This window comes from Embiotoca jacksoni, unplaced genomic scaffold (genome assembly GCF_022577435.1).
Source record: "Embiotoca jacksoni isolate LCO1_2020_lvr unplaced genomic scaffold, fEmbJac1.0.p SCAF_33, whole genome shotgun sequence".
NCBI lineage: Eukaryota > Metazoa > Chordata > Actinopteri > Embiotocidae > Embiotoca > Embiotoca jacksoni.
The window spans coordinates 2,128,812-2,153,542 of NW_027185385.1; the positions used below are offsets into that span (position 1 = coordinate 2,128,812).

The 24,731-nt window shown below is 43.1% G+C and overlaps 1 protein-coding gene across 2 annotated transcripts; it reads right to left on the reverse strand.

Annotated features, from left to right (window-relative positions):
• nova1 (NOVA alternative splicing regulator 1) lies at window positions 1–24,476 on the reverse strand. 2 transcript variants are annotated; one of them, XM_069165159.1, is made up of 4 exons: window positions 23,871–24,476; window positions 16,484–16,627; window positions 8,364–8,530; window positions 1–8,005 (listed from the first exon to the last, which is right to left on the reverse strand). In XM_069165159.1, exons 1-4 carry the CDS (start codon window positions 24,046–24,048, stop codon window positions 6,986–6,988), a joined length of 1,509 nt encoding a protein of 502 aa, XP_069021260.1. In that variant the 5' UTR covers window positions 24,049–24,476; the 3' UTR covers window positions 1–6,985. The 2 variants fall into 2 exon arrangements, with proteins under 2 accessions (XP_069021260.1, XP_069021261.1); XM_069165160.1 differs by lacking the exon at window positions 23,871–24,476 and adding an exon at window positions 19,187–19,618.
• Between the last annotated feature and the right edge of the window lie 255 nt (window positions 24,477–24,731).

The following is a 24,731-nucleotide window of genomic DNA, read 5'->3' on the forward strand; positions in this document are numbered from 1 at the left end:
TGATGTTAAAATGAACATTTATAATGACTCTTTGTTGCCGTCGCAAAAATAATCTTTAAAAAACAATTCAATTATTAACACTGAAATGCTGACTTCACTGGTAGTCCACGAGTCATAAAACACAACTCACTGAATTTCTTTTACAAACACAGTACTACAGTTACATTAAATAGTCATTACCGTTAAATCTATTAATGAATAATGTCCAAATAAACTAATAATAAAACAATGACACTTTTAAAATCCTCTCATTCCCTCACCATAGTAGCTGTTGTCTTTTTTTTATCAACAGTGTATCATTTAGAAAATATACTGCTTCTGTGATGTTTCTCTGACAAAAGCAGAAAACAGACTGGCAGCATAACAATAATGGTACATGAGCTCAAACGTCGTACAATTAGGGTGATGCTTTTCAAGGGGAGTGGAAATGGGACGTAACCCTTCCAGTGATCTAACATTTAGTTATGTAGGCTGGCTGCCTTTTGGCTCAGTATGGAATTATTTGGCACTCTTGCTGACAAATATCTGCCATAAAAAGCTTTCACACTTTTTCTAAAATGGCACAAGAAGGCATCTTCCTTTCTGAACATATTCAGAGGACTTTTTCCACTTTAAAAGACATATAAATGCTGTCCTAGAAAGCCCTTTAGGTAGTTAACACTGTGGACTTTCACAGATTCTCCTCGCTTGTCACATGAAAGACAGAACCGTGTCGTCAATATCAAAGAGAAATGTACCCAATCAACAAAACGTCACTTTGCTTCGGTTTAAATATTTGATCGTATGCTGTCAGTCCATTTTTTTGTAAGATGGAAAGAACAGAGGTTAAACAACATAAAACCAAACCCCGAAAGAAAATTTACAATGACATGAAAATGTTCGCAAGGTACTGGCATGCTTTCTTCAGTTTACACCTAAGCAAGCGTTCAACCCTGCAGAATAGTCCAGATAACCAGAAAACAAAAGAGCAGTCTGGCAGAGTTTGTGGGGTAAAATATCCAACACATATATGAGTTCTTGGGGATGGAGAAGGTCAACAAAGTTCATGGGAGGTTCAGAGGGTCAAAGACAAAAAAACAAAACAAAAAAAAACAAAACAAAAAATGGCCTCATGTCTGGTTGGCGAGGAATCCTGTAATTTCTCAGACGAAAGGGCTCAGAAATACCTTAATCCGTTTAAAGGGTGGACACAGTAGCAGGCGCTCGGTGCAATGAGACACAAATCATGATATCGTGTAGGCTGAGAGAGTGACACTCTGGTAGAAGATGTTTTCAGAGGGGAGCGAGCGGCCGCAGCCAGTTTGGAGCGTTTAAAACCAGTCCTAGCCTTCCTGTGAAAGGGCTCCGCGGGGGTGGATGAATGTCCAGAATACATTTGGAGTGGTAATCAAAACAAACATGGCAACTTTTGGAATGATGCCGCCAATCATTTGGCACTCAGATGTGAAGCAGTAAATGCAATGACGGGGGGTTTGCAACACAAAATAATGAGACAAATATATCATTCGTGTGCCTTAAACCACTCAAAGGTGATTTTCATCATATTGAGGAGGCAGAGGCCGTCTTCATTTTGCTGGTGCCGATTATGTCTCTCACATCTCGCCGCCATATCAGCCAGAACCTTCGAGTTTGCATCCTTCAGTCCAGTGCTTCGATTGGAGAAATGAAAACCGTTTTCGAATTTGAACATTTCAAAACAAAAGAGGACGCGAAAAGGACAAAGGTGCACCGATCCGTCCTGGTTTCACATCGACTGACACAGACTTCTGCTGAGGGGAATGTGACGAGAGGCCTTCGAGAGAGGAAACAGGTGCTACTTTTCTATTTTGTCTGAGACTCCAGCCCTTTCCATTCTTCATGAGACCCAACAGGATCAGGGAATAAATAAATAAAAGTCACATCAGAGCAACAGCAAAGAATGGCAATAACACCAAATCAACTGTTAAAAGCCAACATGGTTTGCTTCATCTCACACCCAGTATGACCCACTGATCAGTAAAGTGCATTTATGCAACACCAAACAAACAAGATAATGTTGACAGCGAATCGGAAGTTGTGTTAAAACATATCTGGTTCATGAATGTGGCCGTGGGAGGCCTACCTGACTATAGCTGAAATCTGTTATTGACATAGATATTAACTCTACATGTATTTGACATTCCTGCCCTGAATTTACATTAAAGACCGAGAAACATTCGACAGAACTCGAAAAGAAAAATTAAGAGTAAATGGGTACATTCATAGATTAGATCTGGGCTTTCAAGCTGTGACAGAAGAAAAATCTGAAACCATGGGACAGGTCATGTGAGGTTCAACCTGTTTGTAAAAGAAACGCATGCCCGATATCCTAAAAACACAAGGAGCCAATGCACTGAGTAACATTTTCACGTTTGCTTGTTTCACATTTGTAATACTCCTCACTGCACCTAAAAATCCAAAGATCTTCTCTGATGACGTTTCGAGAGATGATTGACTTGATCGATGAGAAATTTGATCTCAGATGTGTGTTTATGCGTGTGTGTGTGTGTCTGTGTCTTTTTTTTTTCTTTTTCGGGCCAACATGACAATAATGAGCTCCCTCCCAACTCACAACATAAAAAACAACTCTTTTTTTCTTTTTTTTTTTTAACATGAGGCGAATAAACTTAAGTGTTTTACATTTGACTGCATGCAGCGTTATGTCTTTGAATGTTGCGAGACACTTCGCAGATTTTTGTAATTTTTTTTCCTCCATAATTTTACTTTGATACCATGCAATAGAAGACGTGCAAAAAGATAACACCTAACTCCACAAACACATTTTTGATTGTTAATGGCTATGTTATGAATGCTTATAACATGTTATGCTTAGTCCATGCTGGCCTATAGAGACATTTGTGAGAAAACAGCAGTACTTAAGCCACAGGTCAAACAAACACACAAGGGATGCATGGAGTGTAAAACAACATGGATCCATAAAAATCACAATCTTTAAATCTTACTCTATGTACCTATGGGAAAAAACGATGCACGAAAAGTTCTTTGTCCTTTGTTTTCTTAAGCAATGTATTTGATTATCTTTTCTTAACTTAAAAGACAGTGTTTGATTGGCACTTGATCAGCACTTCTAAACAAGTTATTGATATCTAACATTTGATCGCACATCTACAATTTCAGAAGCTGCGGAGGTCTAGTTTGGCACAGGTTGTACTATGGAGTCTATTATTACTTTTACTATCTTACCAATACTGTATAGTATTCTATACACCTCGTTTTATGCTCCAGCTGTTTAGAGCATGTTTCTAATCAACAGACCAGACATCTTTTCAACTAAAATATTTTGTATAGTTTACTTATCAAATAGCAGCATTTTCATAACTTACAAAAAGTACATGTAAACCTATTCATTCAAAATCTTAGTAATTTCAAAGGTTCATACAACAGACATAAAACACAAAACAGGACAACATGCTACTATATTGCTTCCAATATTCTTTACATTTTCTTACTGTCAAACTAAATCATCAATGACAGAAATATGGACACCACCGGTCAATGATGAGTCATCATAATGCACAAACAAATCGCGAAGCTAATCTTAATCAGGCTTAGTTGGCACTCTCATCATCCACACAAATATAACATAGTTTCACATTGTATCGACAACGCTGGACTGCATTTGGACTACAAACTAGAATAGCTACAATAAAGTACATATAGATCATATGACATGACATATTGTATTCCACAGAAATGAATTCTAGTCATTTTCAGATAACAGGATATGCATAAAGGATGTCATTGTTTCGGTTTGAGGTCACAAACAAGTTCCCACCTTACTCTCGCTATCCTACGCACTCTGTCCTTACTATGCTCTGTTTAGAGGCTGGAACTGGAGCTCAGCCAACGTATGAATATTTATCCAACCAAGATTTGCCTTCTTTATTTTTTTTCTGGGAAAAACACGACGCTTTCTCTTCCCTTAAAAGGCCTTCGTCTAAACCTGTGTAAATCCTACTTCTTGTTCTTATTGAGGGAATTTGATACTTTGAGCAAAAGTTGCTGGTTGGTCTCGGTGGGTGTCACAGTTTTGGAGGCAGGTGTTTTCTGTGCATTTTAGCCATGTGAACTCTACGGCCTGGGAAAATATTTTCATACCCTCACGACCTATAGTGCATAACTCCCACCAGCCGCACGTCCAACACACTGCCCATGAGAAGACAAGACAGGAGGAAGGAGAAAGAGGGGGAGAGCACAGTGTAGGAAGAAGCACAGACAGGGATTAGGACACAGGAGGAATCTCCGAACGGTGAAGAAAACAGCAACATGCAGGGGAATAAAATGTTGAGAGAAAGAGGAAAGTTAATGATGGGCAGAGAGGAAATAGCATTTGGCACAATGTATTGATCGGAGAGCTCTGAAGGAGAGCTCTCCGCAGTCAAGCAGTCCAGTTGCATTGATAAAACACCCCCTTGTTTTGTGCTTGTTTCTTATTATATGCTAAAATCTTGGGCAGTAAAAGGTTATCTTCTGCTGTGATTTCGCCGGTGGCCAGATTGCAGTTATGGATGACTGTGAAGCCCTCCAGACGTGTCGTGAAAGGAAAGATTTCAGTCTGGAAGAAAGGCTCGCTGTTGCAGTTGCCACGCATAATGTTCAGACACAAAGAGTTGTTTCAAATCCATTTACTTTCAAACATGAATAATGGAAATGAAAAGGCTATTCATTAATTTATTTTCTAAAATTTGTTCGGATTTTCTTGGACGCTACTCAGCACCAACCCTCACAGCTGCGTATTCAGGAAGCTGATCATAGAGCTTGGGTTGATGGGGACAATTGGACGATGTCTCTAGAGTCGGGGGACGTGGACGTAATAGGACTGGAGAATACAGTGCAGGAAAATGTGGCGGGAATAATTTGTAGTTCGCTGATCGGAAAAAACGTCTGCTAATTTAAGTGCAGTGCATTGGTAAACAGAAACATCACAAGACACTGGAGTGTAAATGCTCTTGTGGAGATTTCCCTTCTGTCAGTATTGGTAGGTCTTGTGTATGCGACATAGATGTGCACATGAAACTATACTCACATCCCAAGCAGGGACAGACACGCTTTACATTGTGTTCTTAATGTCTCACAGTGCAGTCGTCAGAGACCCAGTGTACTCAGGATGAACACTATGGATAGCAGCGCACAAGGAAGCCAAGGTAATCTTCGAGTGCTCCAGACAATTAGCCTGCCGTTAGAAGACAAACAATGCCCGTAAAAGACAACGATGCCAAAACATTTGATGTTTTATTACGTGCTCCGCCCGAGCTTCGTGAGCTTTAACGTGTTTTGGGAACGATAACAGGCTGCCTGGATGAACTGCAGAGGTTTTTTTTTCCTTTTTCTTGTTTTTTCTTTTTTGTTGTCTTGATGCAAATTGGGAAGGACGGCTCACAGAAAACGTGAGTCCAAACCTTCTTTTCAAGTGTCATTCTACTTCCCTTTCATTAGTGTATGTCTCTTGACTATTTGGTACCCTTAATGTAAAGGCAATAGTTTCTTTGTTCACAGATATTGGTTCATACAGCTTTTCTTATCAAAATGCTTTTGTAGTGCTTTGTTCCCTTTGCGAACTGAACTGGTTAGACACTGCTTCAAGGTAGTCTGAGCTTCGAGTTAATTCTTGGGCGTTACGAATGTCTGACTAAGGCAAAAACGATGTAAGGTAATATCTATCAGAAGATGGCCAAATTTCAGTGGAAGAAAAAAAGGCCTGCATCGGGAGCGAGAAGGAAATATTAAGACTGGATTGCTTCTGAAATCAATCTTCCGTCATTAGGTGAGAGGCTGGGTCGGATCCAATGGGCTACATGGGCTGGACGACACATCTGCTTTCTTGAATCAAGTAAAGAGATCGGTCGCCAGAGAGATTCTGATTTGATGGTCAAGGAGATATAAACTAGTCCCATAGCACCAAGAAAGGGTTAAACAACAACATTTTTTTCTGTGTGTTTGTAGCTGTGACTGAATATGCAAATATGTTTCAGCGTTTGTGCGTTTGTGGGAGCATCCTCTATGTGTGTTTGTGTAAAATATATTTATACATTCCTGTGTGTCTCCTCTATCCTCTCACATTGATTATTTTACCCCTGAACTATACTTGCAGACAGCAACAGTGAAGTTCAGACTGGGTTTGAGTTATACATTTCTTTCACTGCAACACAATATTTGATCCCTGTAAATAAAAAATAGCAATAGGCTAATATTGTTTTTACATTCAGATCAACCTGCATTCACAGGTTTAAATAATCTATTTGTGTTTGAATGAGACCATGTCAATAAATTAAAGGATGAAAATATAAAATACCCAAATTTAGAAACCTCAATTATGATATGAGCCAGAATTCAACAAACGTCAACATAGATATGAATTTTTTTTGTTGTTTTTTTTGTTGAAAGAAATTATACTCTCAGATTGCTTCCCCATAGACTGAGATGACCTCAGGTGCTTGTCGTAAAACCTCTCCCCTGTTAACAACGCCGTCTGCATTGTATACGAAGAGCAAGGTTTGTTAAACAGCTTTGCTAGCTGGCTGGAACTTCATCTGACGCGCTCAGCTCGCCCGGAGCTGAGGCTTGCAACTGAAATAAAAACCAACAAAACCCAACACAAAAAGGACAAATAAAACAGCTATGAGGTTTTGGAGGAGGGTGAAACCCTGCGGCCTCACCCTTCAATCTGCAGCTTGGCAGTGGACCAGTTCAGCTTACTCTGATCACCATCGTCAAAAGGACTCGACACAAACTTTTAAAAAACATCAGGACGTCAGTCCTAAAAACACATTCACATATCACACACACTTATCTTGGTTGTCTCCCCCACCTCCTCCTTTGTGATTCTCTCATTTGATACTGAAATATTGAACAGATATTTGGACTTTTTTTTTTCTATTCATCGTGACTCTCTCAATTCCCTTCTATCTCTGTCTTCATCCTTTATCCTTTCCTTTTCTTTTTCCTTTTAGCCCACCTTTTGTGGGTTGGTAGCACGCACGCCCTGCTCGTAAGTGATCCGCTGGCTGATCAGATACTGCGCTGCTTGCGTGGCAGCCGGCGACCCCGTTATGGTAACTTTACGGTTCCGAGTACCAGGAATGAACTCTCCCTTTTTGGAGATCTGGATGCGGGCTCCCGTTAGCTCCTGGTACTCTACCAGCGTTTTCCCTCCTTTCCCCAAAATGGCACCCACCAGATTCTCGGGCACAGCGATCTCAACCACGTCCTTGGCCCCATCTGCCAGCTTTTCTGTTGCCAATAGGGAGGAGGCCATCAGCGGCGATGAAGCATTTAGGTAACCATTGGAAGCCCCGGTAGCGGCTGCTAGAGACCCCAGGGAGAATCCTCCGAGGGCTGCAGCCGGGTGGCCGGCACCTCCGGAGGCGTCGCTCGCGTAGGAGGCCAGTAGGTTAGCCGCAGCAGCCGCGGCCGGGTTGGCGCTAGCTGCTACTGCAGCGAGGACCCCAGATGCAGCTGCGGGGTTGAGGCCCAGGCCCAGGGTGTTAGTGTTGTAGCCGTAGCTGGCCAGTGTGTTGAGGGCTGAGGTGATGGCCAGCAGATCATTGCCAGAGAAACTGGACATGGTGGCGGGGAAGCCGCCCATTCCTGTCAATCCGGCCTGACCCAGAAGGCTGGAGGCAGTGGCAGCCGCCGCGGCTGCGTTGGGCAGCACCTCGGCCGTGTTAGCGTAGGGAGAGCCGGTGGGGTTGGAGTTGGCCACCGGGCCCGAGACGTTGGAATAGCTGATGTTGAGGCAGCTGCTACTCTGAGGATCCTCCTGGATTTTCTGCACTATGATTTCCACAGCCTTACGGTTCTGTTCGGGTTCCCCACTGATGGTGACCACTCGCTCCTGCAGGTTGATGCCCTCCGGCTTCTGGGAGAGCTGCACCCAAGCCCCTGACTGCTCCATCACTGCCTTCACTGTGGCTCCACCCTTGCCAATGATCAGTCCAGCTGTGCTATTAGGCACAATCAGTTTGGCCTGCAGAGAAATAGAAAGATTGTGGTAGCGATAAAAGGCAACATGAAGAAGATTTAACAACATAAATGGTTGACAGAAAGAGAAATATCTCCCACTGACTCAGAGTACTATCCCAGCCCCGGCTTTACTCAGCGGTTTGTTAATCCCAGGGGTTTAAGCTGCAGCTGCCACGCGGCTCTGTCTCGCTATGAAAGACTGGAGGTAAAAATAACCACATACCCTCACATTTTCCTGACCCCACCAGACTGTGGGTCAGGGCCCAGAGAACAAGCAAGACCAGCCACTAATAAACAAGGTGTCCTGGAAGTGAACTGTGATCACTCACCCTCACGATCCGACTGACGGCGCACAAGCTCACCTGTTTGACGCGGTCGGGGTTAACCGTGGTCTGTGGCTGCAGTATGCTGACCGGTTCTGGTTTCTGGGCGCTCTGGGGCATCTCACGGACTTTCTCCGCGATGAAGTTGTGGACGCCATTGAGCGCTTCGACCGTACCCTGTATCAGACAGACTCGTTCTGTTGTTCCTGTGATTAGAGAGGAGGAAGAGGACGAACACAAGAGATGGGTTACTCTAAAGTGCTCTGAGTGGGTACTTGGCAGGCAGATTTGAGGGATTTGCTCGGGGCTGGGCTAAAATCTACATTTATATTAAGATGTCTTGGCGAAGAAGAATGTTCTTTGACATTTCACAAAGAGACCCAATTACTAAGCTATTCCTTGCTTCCTCCATTTACACAATCAACAGAGAAACAGCTGAAAGACTGAACCGTGCTTGGTTCGCGAGCCACAGGGGGGGAGGATTCCTCTACAATGATGTAACACTTTCGGTGCTGTAATACTAAGCCTGTCCTTGCCTTGCAGCTCTAATAGACTAAACACACATTTGTTCTTCCTCGAGGCTTCGTTCTACACCCACATTGACGACCCAACCGGCATTCCGTTGCCATGGTAAAGGGGCCGAGCTGTGGAAACAGGTGATGCAACAGCGAGTCCTTTATACTTGCTAGCACGATTTTTAAAACACTCTCCCTTTTGTACCGGCCTTCCTGCTTTACTCTCTTGCAAAATGTGACTGTTCTTTGGTGGGATTGGAAATATCTCTTGATTTTCTTAGCGGGCTGGACACAGCTTAAATCGGAGTATTTGAGGAGAGTAAAGTGACCCATTTTCCCAGTTGATAGAGTTAAATTTGTAAATGGGAAACACCGGCTAATAACGCGATCTTAATCCGAGCAGTCCTTCTCTAATTCGTCGTTGACTTATCCATCTTTAATTCAATTCTCAAATTACAAGACTGCACACATCTGCAGCTGTCCCCGAGCCGTGTGCCTGCATTCAGAAAATAGTAAAATGATAAATTCAGGTTATATTAGTCAACGTTGGACCCGATTGCCTTTAACCCACGGATATGCTGAATAATTGATCATTTAGTCAATAGGTCAGATCTAACCTATCAGGAAAAGCGATTCGATTCTCAGAAAAGAGAAAGGGCACCTGAACTGCTTTTGACCTTATTTCCTAATTTGCCTTGTTAAGTTCTTGATAATAAACATCATGCATGAAGAATATTACATAAAACTGCCCCTGAACATTTTATTTTCTTCACTGCCACCTTATTTTTTACCCACAGACACCAAAACTTAACCAAATTCCCCTGAAAAAACAAAAGGCTATAAAGGTAACCTCCTGGCGGCCCGTTTGGCATCTCTCGGTGTTGTGCTGCACCTGCTTCTCATTCTTGAAGTGACAAAGTGACAGACTGAAGCCTGTGAGCACAAGCACTTAACCTGTTGCACATTTCTGTGTCAGCATGTGCACTCATCACAGTACACCGTCAGCAACATTTCAAGTGACAGCAGATACAGGTCACAATATACTAAAATGAAGCTTTTGAGGTATCGGCTGCTGTGGACAGTGTAAAAAAAAAAAAAAATGTCCAGAAGTCGAGGGTCTGCTGTTTGAAAATGAATCACACAAGATAAACAGTGGGTGTTGCAGTATTTCCCATTAAGAAATAATCAGTGTTACTTCCCATCGTGTCTGTTAATGGCAAGTATGCTGGAGGAAATGATAAAAGGATATTGATTCTTATGTATGAACTGCTCTTGCATATGCAGTCAGGATACAAAACAGTAGGTGTGCACAACTTAATCACACTGTAAATGTAAAGTTGTAATTTCACCTCAGTCTGATTTATTGTAATTTTCTTAGACTGAGCAAGCTGTTTCCTTGCACTACACACAAGCAAAAACACACACTGTAAAGTAGGCCACATTGAGTGCAACACATCCTTAGAAGACATATTGCCCCGAGTCTTGCTTATTGCATTATCTCCACTTTCCCAACATGAGATGCTGAGCGAGGAGGTTCCCGCCGCTCTGCTCGGTGCAGTTAAACATCTCTGCGTCTGTAAAGGTTTTCAGAGATTGACAGTGCTGCTCCCGGGTCAGTTTACCCTTCGGCAGAGATCGTAATGTGTGACTACAACTTTTGTTGCTGATGAAACATCATGAAGAGGACATGAAACTATCTGAATGTTACATTTTTCTCCACCCTTTCTCACTCGCTGAATTGCTTGCGTCAGCTTTTGCCTTCCGTCTCTTTTTGAGGGTGACGAATTTCATAATAAAAGCTCTGGACTTCAGGGTTAGCTCGTCCTCTTGTTGGCAGCAGGGTAGAGAAATGTGTCAGTGCCCCAGAGAGCGCACATCTCAGCCTTCAGCTGTCCCCACGAGACCGACGACTCTCAGGTCTTCGATCTGGATCCTGAAGTCAGAAAGTTATAACACTCCTGTTTGGTTGACAGAGCTTCTCTGTGATGAGAATCTGCCTCCAGACTAACTTGTCCAAATCCTTTGTCTGATATATTTAGACTGTTAGTTTGCCACACATAAAGTATCACCCATAATTACTGTCATCACATCAGCAGATTTTCTAAGTAATTATTCACACAACAATTTGAGCTGAAACGTTTTTGTTGAAAATCGGAGTGCTGAACATATTCATCATGTCACATTGCTGCCATATGGCGCGCTTCTCTGAAATGTAAACACGGATTTAAAATATGGAGATCTTTTGTATTGTGTCATTCATATCCAGGAAATTAGAAACAGACTAATGGAAAACTTTTACATTACATCATGCCCTGACCAGAAACTCCCATCAATCTCTGTGGCAATCCTTGAAAAAAAACACACAAAAAAAACAGTAAACACGCCGTTTATCATCGTCTTTTCCTGGCATTTAGTACGGCGAAATAAGCTATTCAATTACACACTGATTTTCTTTATGTACCTCGTTATAAACGAGCTGTAAGACAAGTAGTGCTTTTTACTCATGAATTGTGACTTCACTGCATAAAGAGAATCTGTGGGACACTTTGGAGTAACAGACAGCAGGATTTAGGACTGCAGCAAAGAAGGATCTGACTCAAAAATTATATTGTTAAACAGCAAAGATAGTAAATCCCTTTGATCAAACGTAAAAGGCGGCAATAAACACTGACATTTTAAGGCTTTTATAAGCATTGTAACATCCCATGTTTATGCTATTGTTAAGAAATCTCATGAAAAGAACAAAACTAAAATAGATTAGCACTTTCTAACTTCTGTATCATGTTAGTACATCCTAAAAAAAAAAACTGAATCACAAATATATCATTACATCTTGTTGACCTGCTTTAAATAATATTCAACCACTCCCATTAAATATTAAAGGTCCTAATTTTTTTTTCCAGTTTTTCCTCTTTTCCAGTGTTTCATTAACAGTTGTGATTTCGTGGTTTTAAGTTCCAAAAAAACATCGTATCATTTCTCTCCATCTCTCTTCAGCTTCTCTCTGGAGTACTAACACTACCACAGGTACACGGTATCCGATACCAACGGCCCTCTCTTCTGATTGGCTGACTCTTCAGAGTGACGCATGCCTCGGCCAACCACAGGTCTGCTTCCATCTTGTAGCTTGTTAGCTCAGCAGCATGATAACCGCTCAGTGTTTTTCTTCCACATAAAAGGTTTGACATGACATGAGCGTGAGTTTGTGACATCACAAACCAGTCCAAACAGCACAGTTGCTGAATATGGGCTGTATGCATTTCTCTGAGGACTGAGCGTTTTGACTCGTTTAAAATATTCACAGCATGTAGACGTGCTTTATGATCTTGAAATGGATATCTGAATGTATACAATATGGGACCATATGTGTCAGAAATATATATCCAAATTAAAAAACTAAACAGGTAAAAAAGTCTAAACGATAGAAAGAATTAAAACAAGACACAATTAAAAGAAGTTGTGAACTGAAACACAGTAGTGACACTGTTAATCAGTCACATGTCGATATCTTGGTGTAAAAGTTCAGATAACATCTGTGGATCGCCAGTTTTTTAAATTTGTTGACAAATGTCATGAATAAAATGGAGGATCTACAAAACGAATAAGATTAATTGAAATTGTGGTGGGTGTGAAGCCTGCAGGGACATTTTGAGATGCAAAAACTGACAGAATTTTTTTTTTTAAACATGTTTTTTAATTGGAAAAAATATATTGGGATGTAATCTAAGTCAGTAATGATTAGTTTTTAGAGATTAATTCATATAATCATAAATTATTGATCCACATTGGTACACGTCTTGTATCATTTTCTGTTACTACGAAATGGTGGCGTAGAAAATGAATTTCTTGTTTGTCTCGGTAAACAGTGCACAGTCGACATCAGAGAGAGTAGATACCTGACTGGCAGCTGTAGTATACGGCACAGCTTGCAGTGATTCGGTTTGTTTTCAAAGAACAAGCCAATCTGAACATACAGAAATGGTTTATGTGCTAATATTACTCAAAGAAAAGATCTGGTTAACATAGTGACACAAAGTAGTGACTCAGTCGACTTAGCAAGTAAGAGAAGCACAAAATGGTGAAGAGGCTGGCAGCATAAGCCAAGAGTCTTATTTGATGCATTTTCTCAACAATGGGCTCACGACATTTTATAATGCTAAATGAAGGAGTCACTGTGTTATCAAATGGCTTTACATCTGGTTACGGTCATCAAACTTGGCTAGCACTGCTGCTAATGGTGGTGAGGAACTAGCAGAGGTAGAGTATATCAGCCGTAAACACTGGAGGGCTTTTAATTAGAAATGGATACAGGAAGTCACACGTTCGGTAGACCAATGGTGACTTCAGCAGTCAGTGACAGACATCGGTGACTGTTGTGGTCCAGCCAAAAAGAACTAAAGCAGCCTGTAGGGTAAACACCACTCTACCCTACATTACCAATAATGCAACTCGATAGCCTCTTTTCATTGGACTGTTACCAGCTCCACAACTCCAGTTTGCAATGCAGGTTTTCAGGTTTGCAGTCAAAATACCAACAGAGGCACTATTTTCACAGGCGGACTTTTTGTGACGAGTGAACTGACCTCTGTGTGTAAAAGCTGTAAGTTGGACAAGAGAGACAGAAAACTACATCATAACAGCTGTTTTCTGATCAGAGTTGGACTGTTATTCACCGGAAGTACAGACGTGAACATGGGGAAGTGAAAGCTCTAGTTTCAATCTGTTTGAAATTCCCACTCATAACTCCAGAGAACAGGAAGTCCAAAATGCTGCATTTTGTCTTCATGTAGTTTTTGTCTGTTTCTTTTTGAAGGACGTAGCTCACCTTTACTCTACTGAATACTGTTTTCCAGCATGATGTCACTCGTGTGATTTCTATTTTATGATCAGATAATGGAAAACAGACACCCCGTGTTTCTATGACATCACAACAACCTCATCTGTTTCGTGCCATACAAAGTAACTCAATACATGTACTTGGTGGCAGTCCAGCAGCACAAAGCAGAGGGTTGAAGTTTTGTTTCCAAGTTTGTGTTCAAATCATGAACTCCCACGGCTCTCTCTGCAGCTGCTTAAGTATGCGGATGTGTGTAAGTAGGTGTAAGTAGGCGTGTGTATGTGCTAAAATGCACATTACAAGGGGGTGAATGCGTAGCGGGCCACATTTAGAGGGGCTCCAGAAATTCAGACGTGCATCGGCCTGGATGGGGGTCACGGTTCATGATCATTAAAAACTGAAAAAAGTCAGCGCCTGTGCGTTAGGTGGCAAGCATGCAAAACAAAATGTTAAGTATGATGTCATCTTTTCTGGCCTGAACTCTCCCAACGACCAGGAACAAAATCTGAGTGAAACAGCGAGTGGGGAGGAGGAAAGAGGAAACTTGGCGAGTGTCGGAGCAGCTTGACTACAGCTGGTAGAGGGGTCATGTCCACAGAGAGAGATTGAAACAGGCTATTTCTGGGCCTGCCCCCCTGTCCCCTCGCTCACATACAATCATGCATCATCCACACCTTTCACTATCTCTGCTCATCTATCTCAGCCTGCCACAGCAGGACCCAGTTGCCCAGATCCCCATCGAGGACCATTGAATTCATGGATTCACGTCTTCCCCCGACAGCTGGATGACGCGAGGAGGGTGGGAGTCTCAGACTGAGCCGTCACAGACAGGCTTGCAGGAGAAAATGGCTGCATCAGTTGTTGTCCCCTGATTTCTCTGGTGTGCAACTGTGCTGTCTGGAGTGTGCTCAGTCTGCTGCAGCATGAGAGACGAGGGTGTGAACTGTGTGTGATGGCATTAGCATGCTACATTAGCCCCAGCTGACTCAACACAAACGGAAGGTAAAACAGATGTAGATGAGAAGTTCGGCATGCGGGGTGAGATGTTTTACAAACTTTGAGTTGCCCACACTTACAACAGCGAGTTTTAATCTCTGCTGACTCTCTGCTATTGTGCGGCGTACAGTAAGCCGTCGTTTCGTTTGACTCGTGTGGGCCAGAGCAACCACCCAATCAAATCCTCAGCAGCACCCTCTCCACGACCTCTTCTTCTCACTCATCACTATAATGAGTTGGGGGATGGGCAGAGCAGGTGGTGGCCTATGAACACATCCACCATCCAAAGCGAGAAATAAGGATACATATCACTGCTTTTACTTGTTCCAGCGCCAACGAGGTGGCCGTAACTCATTCCCCTCAAACACAACCGGCCTCCTATGTGGAGGATTTCGAGCATCCTTTCATCGTGGTTAAGAGAAACATGGTGGAAGAAAAAAAAAAAAAAACGCAGGCAAAATATTTACAAGCCCATCCTTCTTTCTCCTCTCCCCCTGCACTCAGTAATTCTTCGCCACGGTTCAGTCAGTCCAATATATCACGTGTGACTCCCTAAAGAAAAGGCCGCATTCAAACCAGGCTGTGCAGTTTTCCTATAGGTGGTGTAATGTTGTGTCTTGTACAGCTGATACCACAGAGGTCACAGGACAGACCCACCAATCAAAGCAGTGGAAATCAGAGATCCGTCTGGTGAGTTTATGATTTTTTTTAAACATCTGGAGTATTTCTCAAATTCATATCCTGTGCTTCAAATTACTGCCACCTATTCCCTATGGAAAGAGGTTGTTTTATGTTCACAATATATATATAAAGAACATACTATACATATAAATATATATATATATATATATATATATATATATATATATAGATATAGATATAGATATAGATATATATACATACATACATATATCTATAGAGATATATATATAGATATATACACATATATATATATACACTATACATATATATACATATATATATACATATACGTATATATATATATATATGTATATATATATGTATATACAGTAACAGGTATATGACCACACAGGGATTATTTGCTTGCATCTGTTTAGGTATCACAGAAAACATCTGGAGCTAATAAGCAGCAGGACCCTCAGCACCTGTAATTTTTCAGCAGGTTGACGCCTCCTCTGAGGCATGAAGGACAAACACCCACACTCCTCCGCCGTGCAGCCGTTGTGTGTTTGAAGGAGGAGATGGTTCAGCGCTGACCTCCGTATGATAGGGGTCACCGAGCAGCACCAGCATCCTTCTTCTGTTGCCAGTTTTGAGTGACACTCTCCGGCACAATTAAAACTCTGGATGTACGTCCTCTGCATCTGAGTTTTTTTGGGGGTTTTTTGGTGGTGGTGTTTTTTTTTCCATAAATGTCAGACAGTTCTTGTATCTTGACTTTAACTGTGCTCTGCTACCTGCTAGCCGAGCACCTCCACTGACGGTTTGGCTGCCGGGCGTTCCAGTAGCCAGTATGAGTACCCCTCTAACACCATTATCAACAGCAAAAAGACCAAAAAGTAATCTTATTAATACAATTTTTTTTAATTGCCTGCAGACTTGAAAGCAGCGTTCAACAGCTGTAACATCTGCATGCACGTTTAGTCCCTCAAGGACAAAAGAACACAAAGTTCAAAGTTTTTACGATCGCTTGATGATTAAAACGTACAGGAAGTATTCCTGGGAGGCCAAATGAAGAGTGCTCGCTTCTTCAGCTGGACGATGAGTCAAACAACTCCTCTCACGTATGTCAACCTTCCTGCTCATCAGCGTTGTGTGTTGGTTCTTACCTGGGTAGAAGTCTTTGGATTTGGACAGCTTGATGGTGGCACCCGTCTCTTTCTGCAGTTGTACGATAGTCTGGCCGCCCTTGCCAATTATAGAGCCGGCTGCATAGCTGGGGATCAGCACCTTCAGGAAGTACTCACCCTCCTCTGGGGGGGGACACACACAAAAAGTGAGAAGGGGTCACGTCTTGTAAATCAGCTCTGCACATCATCACACACACATCGTTTCAACCCCCGATACCCTGAACAAGCAAAAAAAAAAAAAAAAAATCAGAGGCTGTAACATTCAGTATTTGGGGAAAAGCAATAACACGATCGTGTGACGTAGTCTTCGGATGGAGGGAAAGTATCTGGAAGGAGATTTAGTCTTTTTGAGTCGGAGTCTTCGTAGCTTTCAGTGCATTCACATTTTATCAGGGATTGGTGACATGTTCTGCGTCCTGTCCCAGATTTCTCGTGGAGTAAATGATGACCTCCTTTCCAGTTTGCAGAGGTCTAATTTTAACTGTTTTCAAGGAGTTTTAGCAACCTCTGACTAAATACTAAAAGCCAAGCCATGTTACTCATCATACTTCACACATGAATAAAAAGGAAAGTAGAATTAATAATGTGATAATGTACAGTGTACTGACACAGGAAGTTACACTCAGAGGACAATACACAAACTCATTATCCATGCACTTCATGAATGCCAATACGGAGTGATCCTGCGTAATTAACTAACGTGTGGAGAACATATGGGAACCAATCCCACAGATTTGTTCAAAGGGTACACAGCCAAGATGGTCTAAATCTCCTCCATTTTGGAAGGGGCTTCTGGGGCTTACAGAGGCTTGTAGCAGTCGGTGATTGACAGCATGTCAGTCTGAAAAATGTGCAGTTTCTCCCTTTCAGTTGGGAAAGTTTCCTTTTTCCTACAGTTTCAATTAGGAATTAATAAACGGCAAATTGGGCACAGAAACCCGGATCACATCGAGTGCGTAATCTCGTAAAAAGCAATCAACCACCTATTGAGCCTGGATCCAAATATAAATACAGAACCTGCCAACTGTGCATGTAAAATATTATAGTCATAGATGTATGGTGCTGAGTTATCCAACGAATTCTCCGTATTATTGTTATGACATCATGGTAAACACTCTGTACAGGTGTGTGCCTGCTATTCTAAAGCACTGATACCAATAATCCGCCCTGCATGCTGGTCTGGATGCAATGACGTCATGTTAGATCCTTTTCAGGTGACGTCACAGGAGCGGGCAGGGATGTAAAAGGCACCGCTCGTCCTTGTATGACGAAATTTCGGATGCCTTTTCTAGTGTAGCGTGACACGTTTGTTCGATCTGCGCTGCTCGTCACTGCATCCCGCGTCTCGTCGAACGGTATGGAGTGGAAGGGGCTTGACCAGCATGGTGGGGACGGAGGATGGATGAATGGAGGTGGACCGCCCTGCACGACACCAACCTGTTGCCTCAGTAATGCATTCATTAGATTCAGATGTGAGTGAACATGGCACTGTGACATTAAAGAATTTCACAGCCTACACGTTAGTTCTCCTCCTTATTGCATTAATATGCCCCTCATGTTCCACTCAGACACAGGCTTGTTTTCCTGCACATCACCCAGAACCAATGGCCCTGACAAACACACAGACAACGACATGACTGTTGGTGCTATTTCACTTTTGATTTGGATTAATTAGCCAATCTTTGGAGACGATCCAAAAATCCCAGGATGCATTATTCCCACATTAAGATAAGATCACATTCATGCACATCATCTAAAGCTGGTAGAAATGTCATGTGCTGGTCAGTATGTCATTTTCCTGAGAACAAAAGAAATAAAAATACATTTTTACACACACATCCCATAACTCACTCTCTGAACATTTTCTCATATTCAGATTTTTGTGCTTTATTGCATTCAGCTCGTCGCTTTTCTCACAACGAATAACAATAAAATGACCTTGGTGAAAATAGAACGATCATTCTCGACTGACATGGTTGGCGAAAAAGGCTTTTGAGACCTCACTCCTGTCGCAAGGGTTCGATACCGTGGACACAAAGAATTTGATTTGAATGATGCTGATTGCAGGATCCAAACATCCAAAGACCTGTTGTTGACAGACAAGCCCAAACCCACTGCGTAACTTTCTGTTCATCTTCAGCCAGAGTCAACGCAGCAGGGGTGGAAGCCTCTAAGATTCCCTCCGTCGCCCTCACAGCCACGTTTGCTGTCATTAGTCAATAATTAATTCCATCCTAGTGTCTGAGATCACAGTAACAGGTTTTAATGGCGTCATGTGGTAGAGTAAACATGGCAATCTGTTGCTGCAATCCGCCAGGGAACGGGAGCAGTGGGGCACATTGGGAAGCGGAGCCAGGGGGGTGTTAGTTCAAACCCCTGCCTCCAATACTGGAAGGATGGCTTGGAGGAGAGACGCGGACTCCGAGCCAAATGTGTTTAGTTAAGTCACTCGAGGGGGGTGGGTCAGGAGGAAATGCCTTGTGACCGTCCTCCCTCCTTCTCACTACCCGTCCAAGTACCCATTCTGCATTTCAATGGACTAACCTGCTCCTGTCAGGCAGCAAGGACGACGGAACGAAAATGAGCAATAATGAACAAATGAGCTTCAGATGTATGAAATCGCACGTAGTCTAGCATGATGGATAAATTCAACAAGTCAGACAAAAAGAGTTTGAGGCTTACCCATTCTGAGATCTGCTGCTTCTCAAGTCCTCTGTCAGATCGCCATCAATGCCGGGGCACAATCTCTAAAGGGGATCTTAACATTAGCCTAGGCATAGGTGCAATGGTAGTGTTGAGGAATGCGGCCAGTCGACCTTTTTCACCGAGGTCTAATTCATCAGTGGGTGCAGAAAAAGAGATTTCACCGCAGCATCCGAGCCATGCCTGCAGCTGGCCAGAGCCTCAATTGTCTGAGAAAATGCTAATGCAGGCTCTCAGTGTTTTCAGTGAAAGACGGCACGCATTGTTCAAGCCTGCATCGGTTTGAAGGGGGGGGTCTTCCCTGCCGCATCACCCTTTTCACTGCTCTCATCCATATTCATCGAGTGGCCTGTCCATCTGCAGCAGCGAGCAGGACTGACATCTCGCTCGGCCAATGGGCAGCCTCCTCCCTCCTGCACGTCATGTCCCCACCCCCCGATGCCAGTCCCAAAAAATTGAATTTTCTCCCCTACTCCGCCTCTTTTGACGCAGCACTATAAAGTATGGCAGTCCATTCACTCACTTTTTTTCGCGGAAAGTGACAAAGGTGAAGTGGCTGAGGGAGCGGGCTTCGGCGGTGAATGAGGAAGCATGTGGAGTGACCTTCAGCGGTGGCTGAAGAGGTGTATGGATAACATAAGCAGATGATGAAGGAGGTGGAGGAGGAGTGATCTGAGACGGCGTGCTTTACGCCACCCATCCTCTTTTCCTACTTTCCCCCACCCCCAATCCCTTAGACGGCCATGTTTGAGAGGGCGGAGGGGCTCATCAACCATTGCAAATGGCAGTGCCGCAGAATGGTGGAGGGGGGTGATGAAGCCAATCACTACGCCTATAAATCTTACACCGAGAGGTATCTTAAGTGACTGAATGTGTGTAAAAGCTGCAGTATGCATGTGTCAGTGCCTGTGTGTGGACACGGGGGTCCAGGTTTGTTTCATTGTTCTTTCCAGGGAAGCTGAAAAAAGGAAGTCCTTTTTTTTTTTTCTGGCTGCTGATTAGTTTTGTCCACAAATCAAACCTGAACATCGTGGCCCGTTTGGTTTCAGATCGAACGCCTTCCAGAAAATTCTAGCAGCCTCATTCACTGAGAGATGCTCTGGTATATAGACACAGCTTCCCTGTAGACTCCACTCCTTCTCCCAGTCTATCTATCGCTCCTTTTCTCTCCGCTTTGCTCTGTCTTCATTTCTATCGCTCCCTCTCGTTCTCTCTTTCACTGCCACCTGGCAAATTCACAGTCAGCTCACGTCACATTGCTCTGCAAGGGCACCTGTGTCCTTCCCACCAAAAATAAAAAAAATAAAAAAAATACAGCTCACATTCCTGTGCCAACCTTTCCATTAGCAACATTACGAGATCATACCTAATCCCTCAGCCACACAACCTTTTGGAAGACACATGCTTGCCAGCAACATGGGCTCAGAGTATGAGTAATTAGAAAGAGAAATGAATGAAAGATGTTCGTTTTGAGGAGAGAAGGGCAGAGCTGATAAAAGAGGAGTAATTTCTCTCATTCAGTGTCCACAGCTCTTAATGCACAACGAGGGGCTCAGCTTTGAAAGAGCACACGCTTTCTTCTCTTTGTTGTAGCTGCCAGTCATGTTAATGATCAGTTCGGTAGGAATAACGTGATCAATATCAGACGTAGTCGAGGGGTTGGTGATTACAGCGACGGCTCGGGATCATCAGGCCGTCTCCCACCATTACCACACAGGCTGTGGGTCCGCATTGTTACATGTGATGCACATAGATCACATGAAATGGGAGGTGATATCAAAACACATCTGACAATGTATTTATGAAACATCCGTTTTGTGCCGGTCATTACAAACGGTCTAAATGTGAAGACAGAAGCATCACGGTGGGCTGTGGTCAAATCTGCATCCAAGATATGCACATTTCGCTGTTTATAAGAACTCATTTAATTTTGAGGAGGTCATTGCTTTTGAAATTATGCAAAGCTAAGTTTTATCACAAAAATCATATTTTGTTTAGAACAAAATAGGAGCAATAAAGGGTGTTTAGGTCATGCTCTACATTAAATGAACTTTACATGTGATACATCTAATTTAAATAAATGCCTTCAGCAGTGCAGTTTAGCCCCAGTTACCATGGACACACTCGCATATATTGCCAACTATTCACTGAGATTTTATAGGAAAACAGGTGAACTCCTTTGATGAGGTGCAGTTAACGGCTGAACACAAAGCAAATTCATGACATGACAAATGATCAAAAACCAAACACACGTTTTCTCTTCAAGGACCTTCTTATATTAAATTAATATAATTCCTGAATGTTTGCAACTATTTCAAAAAGCTAATGCAGTAAAACATACTGCTGGCCACATTCATGATTATACTTTGCAATATGATTTTTTTTTTTTTTTTTTTGTGCATTGAGGGTGATGAGACATTAATGACTATAAACCGGATTTTCTCAGTGTTTTCCTTGATGAAGTGATCATATTGTAAATAGATAAAGTCTTGTTTAGGAAGCCATCTGGAACACCTTTGCCTCTGAGAAAACAAGGCAGCCTCCTCAGAGTCAGACCATGATTAGCACACAATTAATTCAGCAGCTTCAGGTTCAGAAAGTATGATGGAGCTGTGCTGCAGAGATGCCTGAAAAGAACATGGAGGCTCAAAACGGTGTGTAACACCATTACAGGAATGACATCAGTAGAAAGTCAGAGCTGCATGTGTGATATTTGTCTTTTTAATCAAGATTTTCTAAATGTAATCTCACCGCGCAGCCATTAATATCACCTGGATGGTGAGCAGAGAGATCTCTGAGCCACAGCTAAATGGTGAAAAGTCTCATCGAAGCAGGGACGCCATGTGACTTCTCTGCTCTACACTGGTTCTAGGGGTGCTAATGGAGGACATATGGGGGTTGAATCTGTTCGAAAACACTGTCTGGTGGCTCGATGGTCCTTATGCGCCATGCTGAAATTACATTTCTGGGGTGCAGCGAGGTGCAGCAAAGATGTGCTCATGCTGTCAGAAATAGGATGTAATGCTGCTGTCACTGATTGGCGGGGTGTCTGGGACACAACGACGGAGAAATATTAGCAGCATATGGTGCAGAAACTGCTTATTCTCTGCGGATGTCTAATTAACATTGTTCTTTAATCAGTGGTCCCTTCGAACAATCACAAGCTGAAATAAGATGTACGGGAGCTGGAATCAGCCCACACTTCTCCATGTTGATTATTTATTGGCCATCACCGTTTCTCCTCTGAAGTCTACTTCATTAAACCACATTCACAAGAGGAATATAAATGTACATTTTTGTAAATTCAGACCTTGTATTTCCCATTTTTTCAGTGTAGAAAATGATATAAGGATCAATTTGTGAAACTAGGCTGCGGTGTTTAGTCTCTTTCTTTCCCACCTCACCATTCTCACTGTTCCCTCATTTTATGCGTGTAATTTCCAGTCAGTTATTATCCTTTAATTTAAACGAGTATATTTAGATTTTCATGCAGGAATATCCTCATTGGAAAACAGCGTCACCACCCAGCGCCGCTCATTGAGCACTGACATGTTTTGAATTAACATTGCAGTATTTCCTAATTGTAATTTATAGCATTACAGCCTCGGCACAGGCTCAGAGATATACCAAACAGATGCTGAAATTTGTCTAACCACTTTACAAATGACCTGACTTTGACAGGGCTCTCAGAGGTGATGAGCGTGCATCCTGAAAGGCTTGTACGACTTTCACCTGATGGTTTGCCTGCTTAGCTCACATTAACATTTAAACTTAAAAGCACACAAGTTATTCCGATAACTTTAAATCAGCATCTTTCAGAAACATGTCAGTAAAATCTTTGATCACTCATAAAAATTCAAAGACAATCATCCATCTACAGACGTGAGAGAGCTCTCATTTCTCAGTCTTTCAGTCAGCGTTCACAAATCAACACTAAACTGAACACTAGTTCAGAGATAAAATAGTGTTTCAGCAGGTGAGTGGCTCCTCCCAAACTACATGATGGATGGATGGATGGATGGATGGATGATAGATCGATAGACAGACAGACAGACAGGCAGATAATAAGATGGATAGACAGATAGATAGACAGACAGATAGACAAACAGATAGACAATAGACAGACAGACAGATAGACAGATAGATAGAAAGATGTTGTCTCTGTTTCTCCTCCTCTTGTCAACACATGCTCACTAAAAACTGCTGATTTATCTTTGGCCCCTGCACAAGACAGCCTCCCTGTCTCAGTGACAAACTGATAAACACAGAGTTATGAGAAAACTTTATGAAATTAAAAGCTCCACCTCTCCACTGAGTGAAAGCCTCCAGATGTGAACTGGAGGGTGAACTGGGTTCAAATTCAAATCTGACCTGAGCCGAGGAGGCCGCTCACTGACTCATTCAGCCAGGCTGCCTGCTCTCCCTGCTGGGATATGCAGCGTATGAAGTAACAGCCATAAACACACTCAGTGTTTGAAAGTGCCAAGTGCACAGGTGCTGCATGTTAAAGCCAACATGCAGCTGAAACCTGCTCCTCGGCCGTGTGCAGCGGTGTTTTTTTACACCAGCAGCATGTAAAGGCTCGCAGAACAACAGCTCAGACTTCATGTGGAGGAGACGCGGTGAAGTGGATGAGCTGCTTCTTGTTATGTTTCCCTCTTACCTCCAGTGTTGGTGCGTTTGGTACAGCCGGCCTCCTCAGCCGGAGTTTCCAGCGGTCGTTTGCGGGAGTCCGGGTTCTCAGCCTCCATGAGGGGCTGCTGCAGGCTGTGGAGGTTCGGATCGGAGTATATCCCGTTATGGTCCACGGCTGCTCCACCACCACCACCGGCCATCATCATCTTTTTTCCCGGAGCAGTAGATAAATTTGCGCAATTCCCCCTCTCTGTCACGCACAGCGCCCTCACCACCACATAGCCCGGTAACGCGTACCGCGACACGAACGACAAGTTTTGGGGGCTCGAAACGGTCTCAAAGGGATCAAAATGTCAGTCACCAGCGGGATCGGGGTCTCCTCTTTCCGCTGCCCTGCTGCTTGTCCGGCGCGTCCCTCACGGAGCTAAATATAAAAAGCCCATTGAGTGAAATGCGCTCGTTTAACGCGGTCCTCGTCGCTCCAACAGCATGCTCCTTATTGTTGACGCGCAAAACAACCCGCGCCTTCAAATAAAGCAGCTCAGTCTGAGAGCAGGGCTGCCATTTAACAAGTGCAACAGCTTCAGAGGCAGGGCGCTGGGGAAAAAACGGCTTCCTTAACTTATGTCGCCATATTTCTCCGTGAAGTCCGGCGTGATGAGAGCAGCTGTTGTTATTGTTGCCTTTGTAGTACCAGGAGGGATAATTTAGTTGGAGGGCTCCACGGAAGACCACAGTGCCACTGACCGGCCAGAAGACGGGGCCGACACAACCATCGCTTCATTTCACGATCTTTAAACTTTTATTTTTAGTTTACCTGAATGTTTCTCACACGGTTTGTTTCACTACTTCATCTTAGTTTTTTTTCTTCTTCTGAGTCAAACTCCAA

Bases quoted from the DNA above. Each gene is read 5' to 3' on its own strand.
- nova1 (XM_069165159.1), bottom strand. From the start codon at position 24,048: ATGATGATGGCCGGTGGTGGTGGTGGAGCAGCCGTGGACCATAACGGG. The intron at 16,628-23,870 runs GTAAGAGGGAAA...GTCCCCCCCCAG, and splicing joins CAAACGCACCAACACTGGAG to AGGAGGGTGAGTACTTCCTG. The intron at 8,531-16,483 runs GTAAGAACCAAC...CTCTAATCACAG, and splicing joins ATCCAAAGACTTCTACCCAG to GAACAACAGAACGAGTCTGT.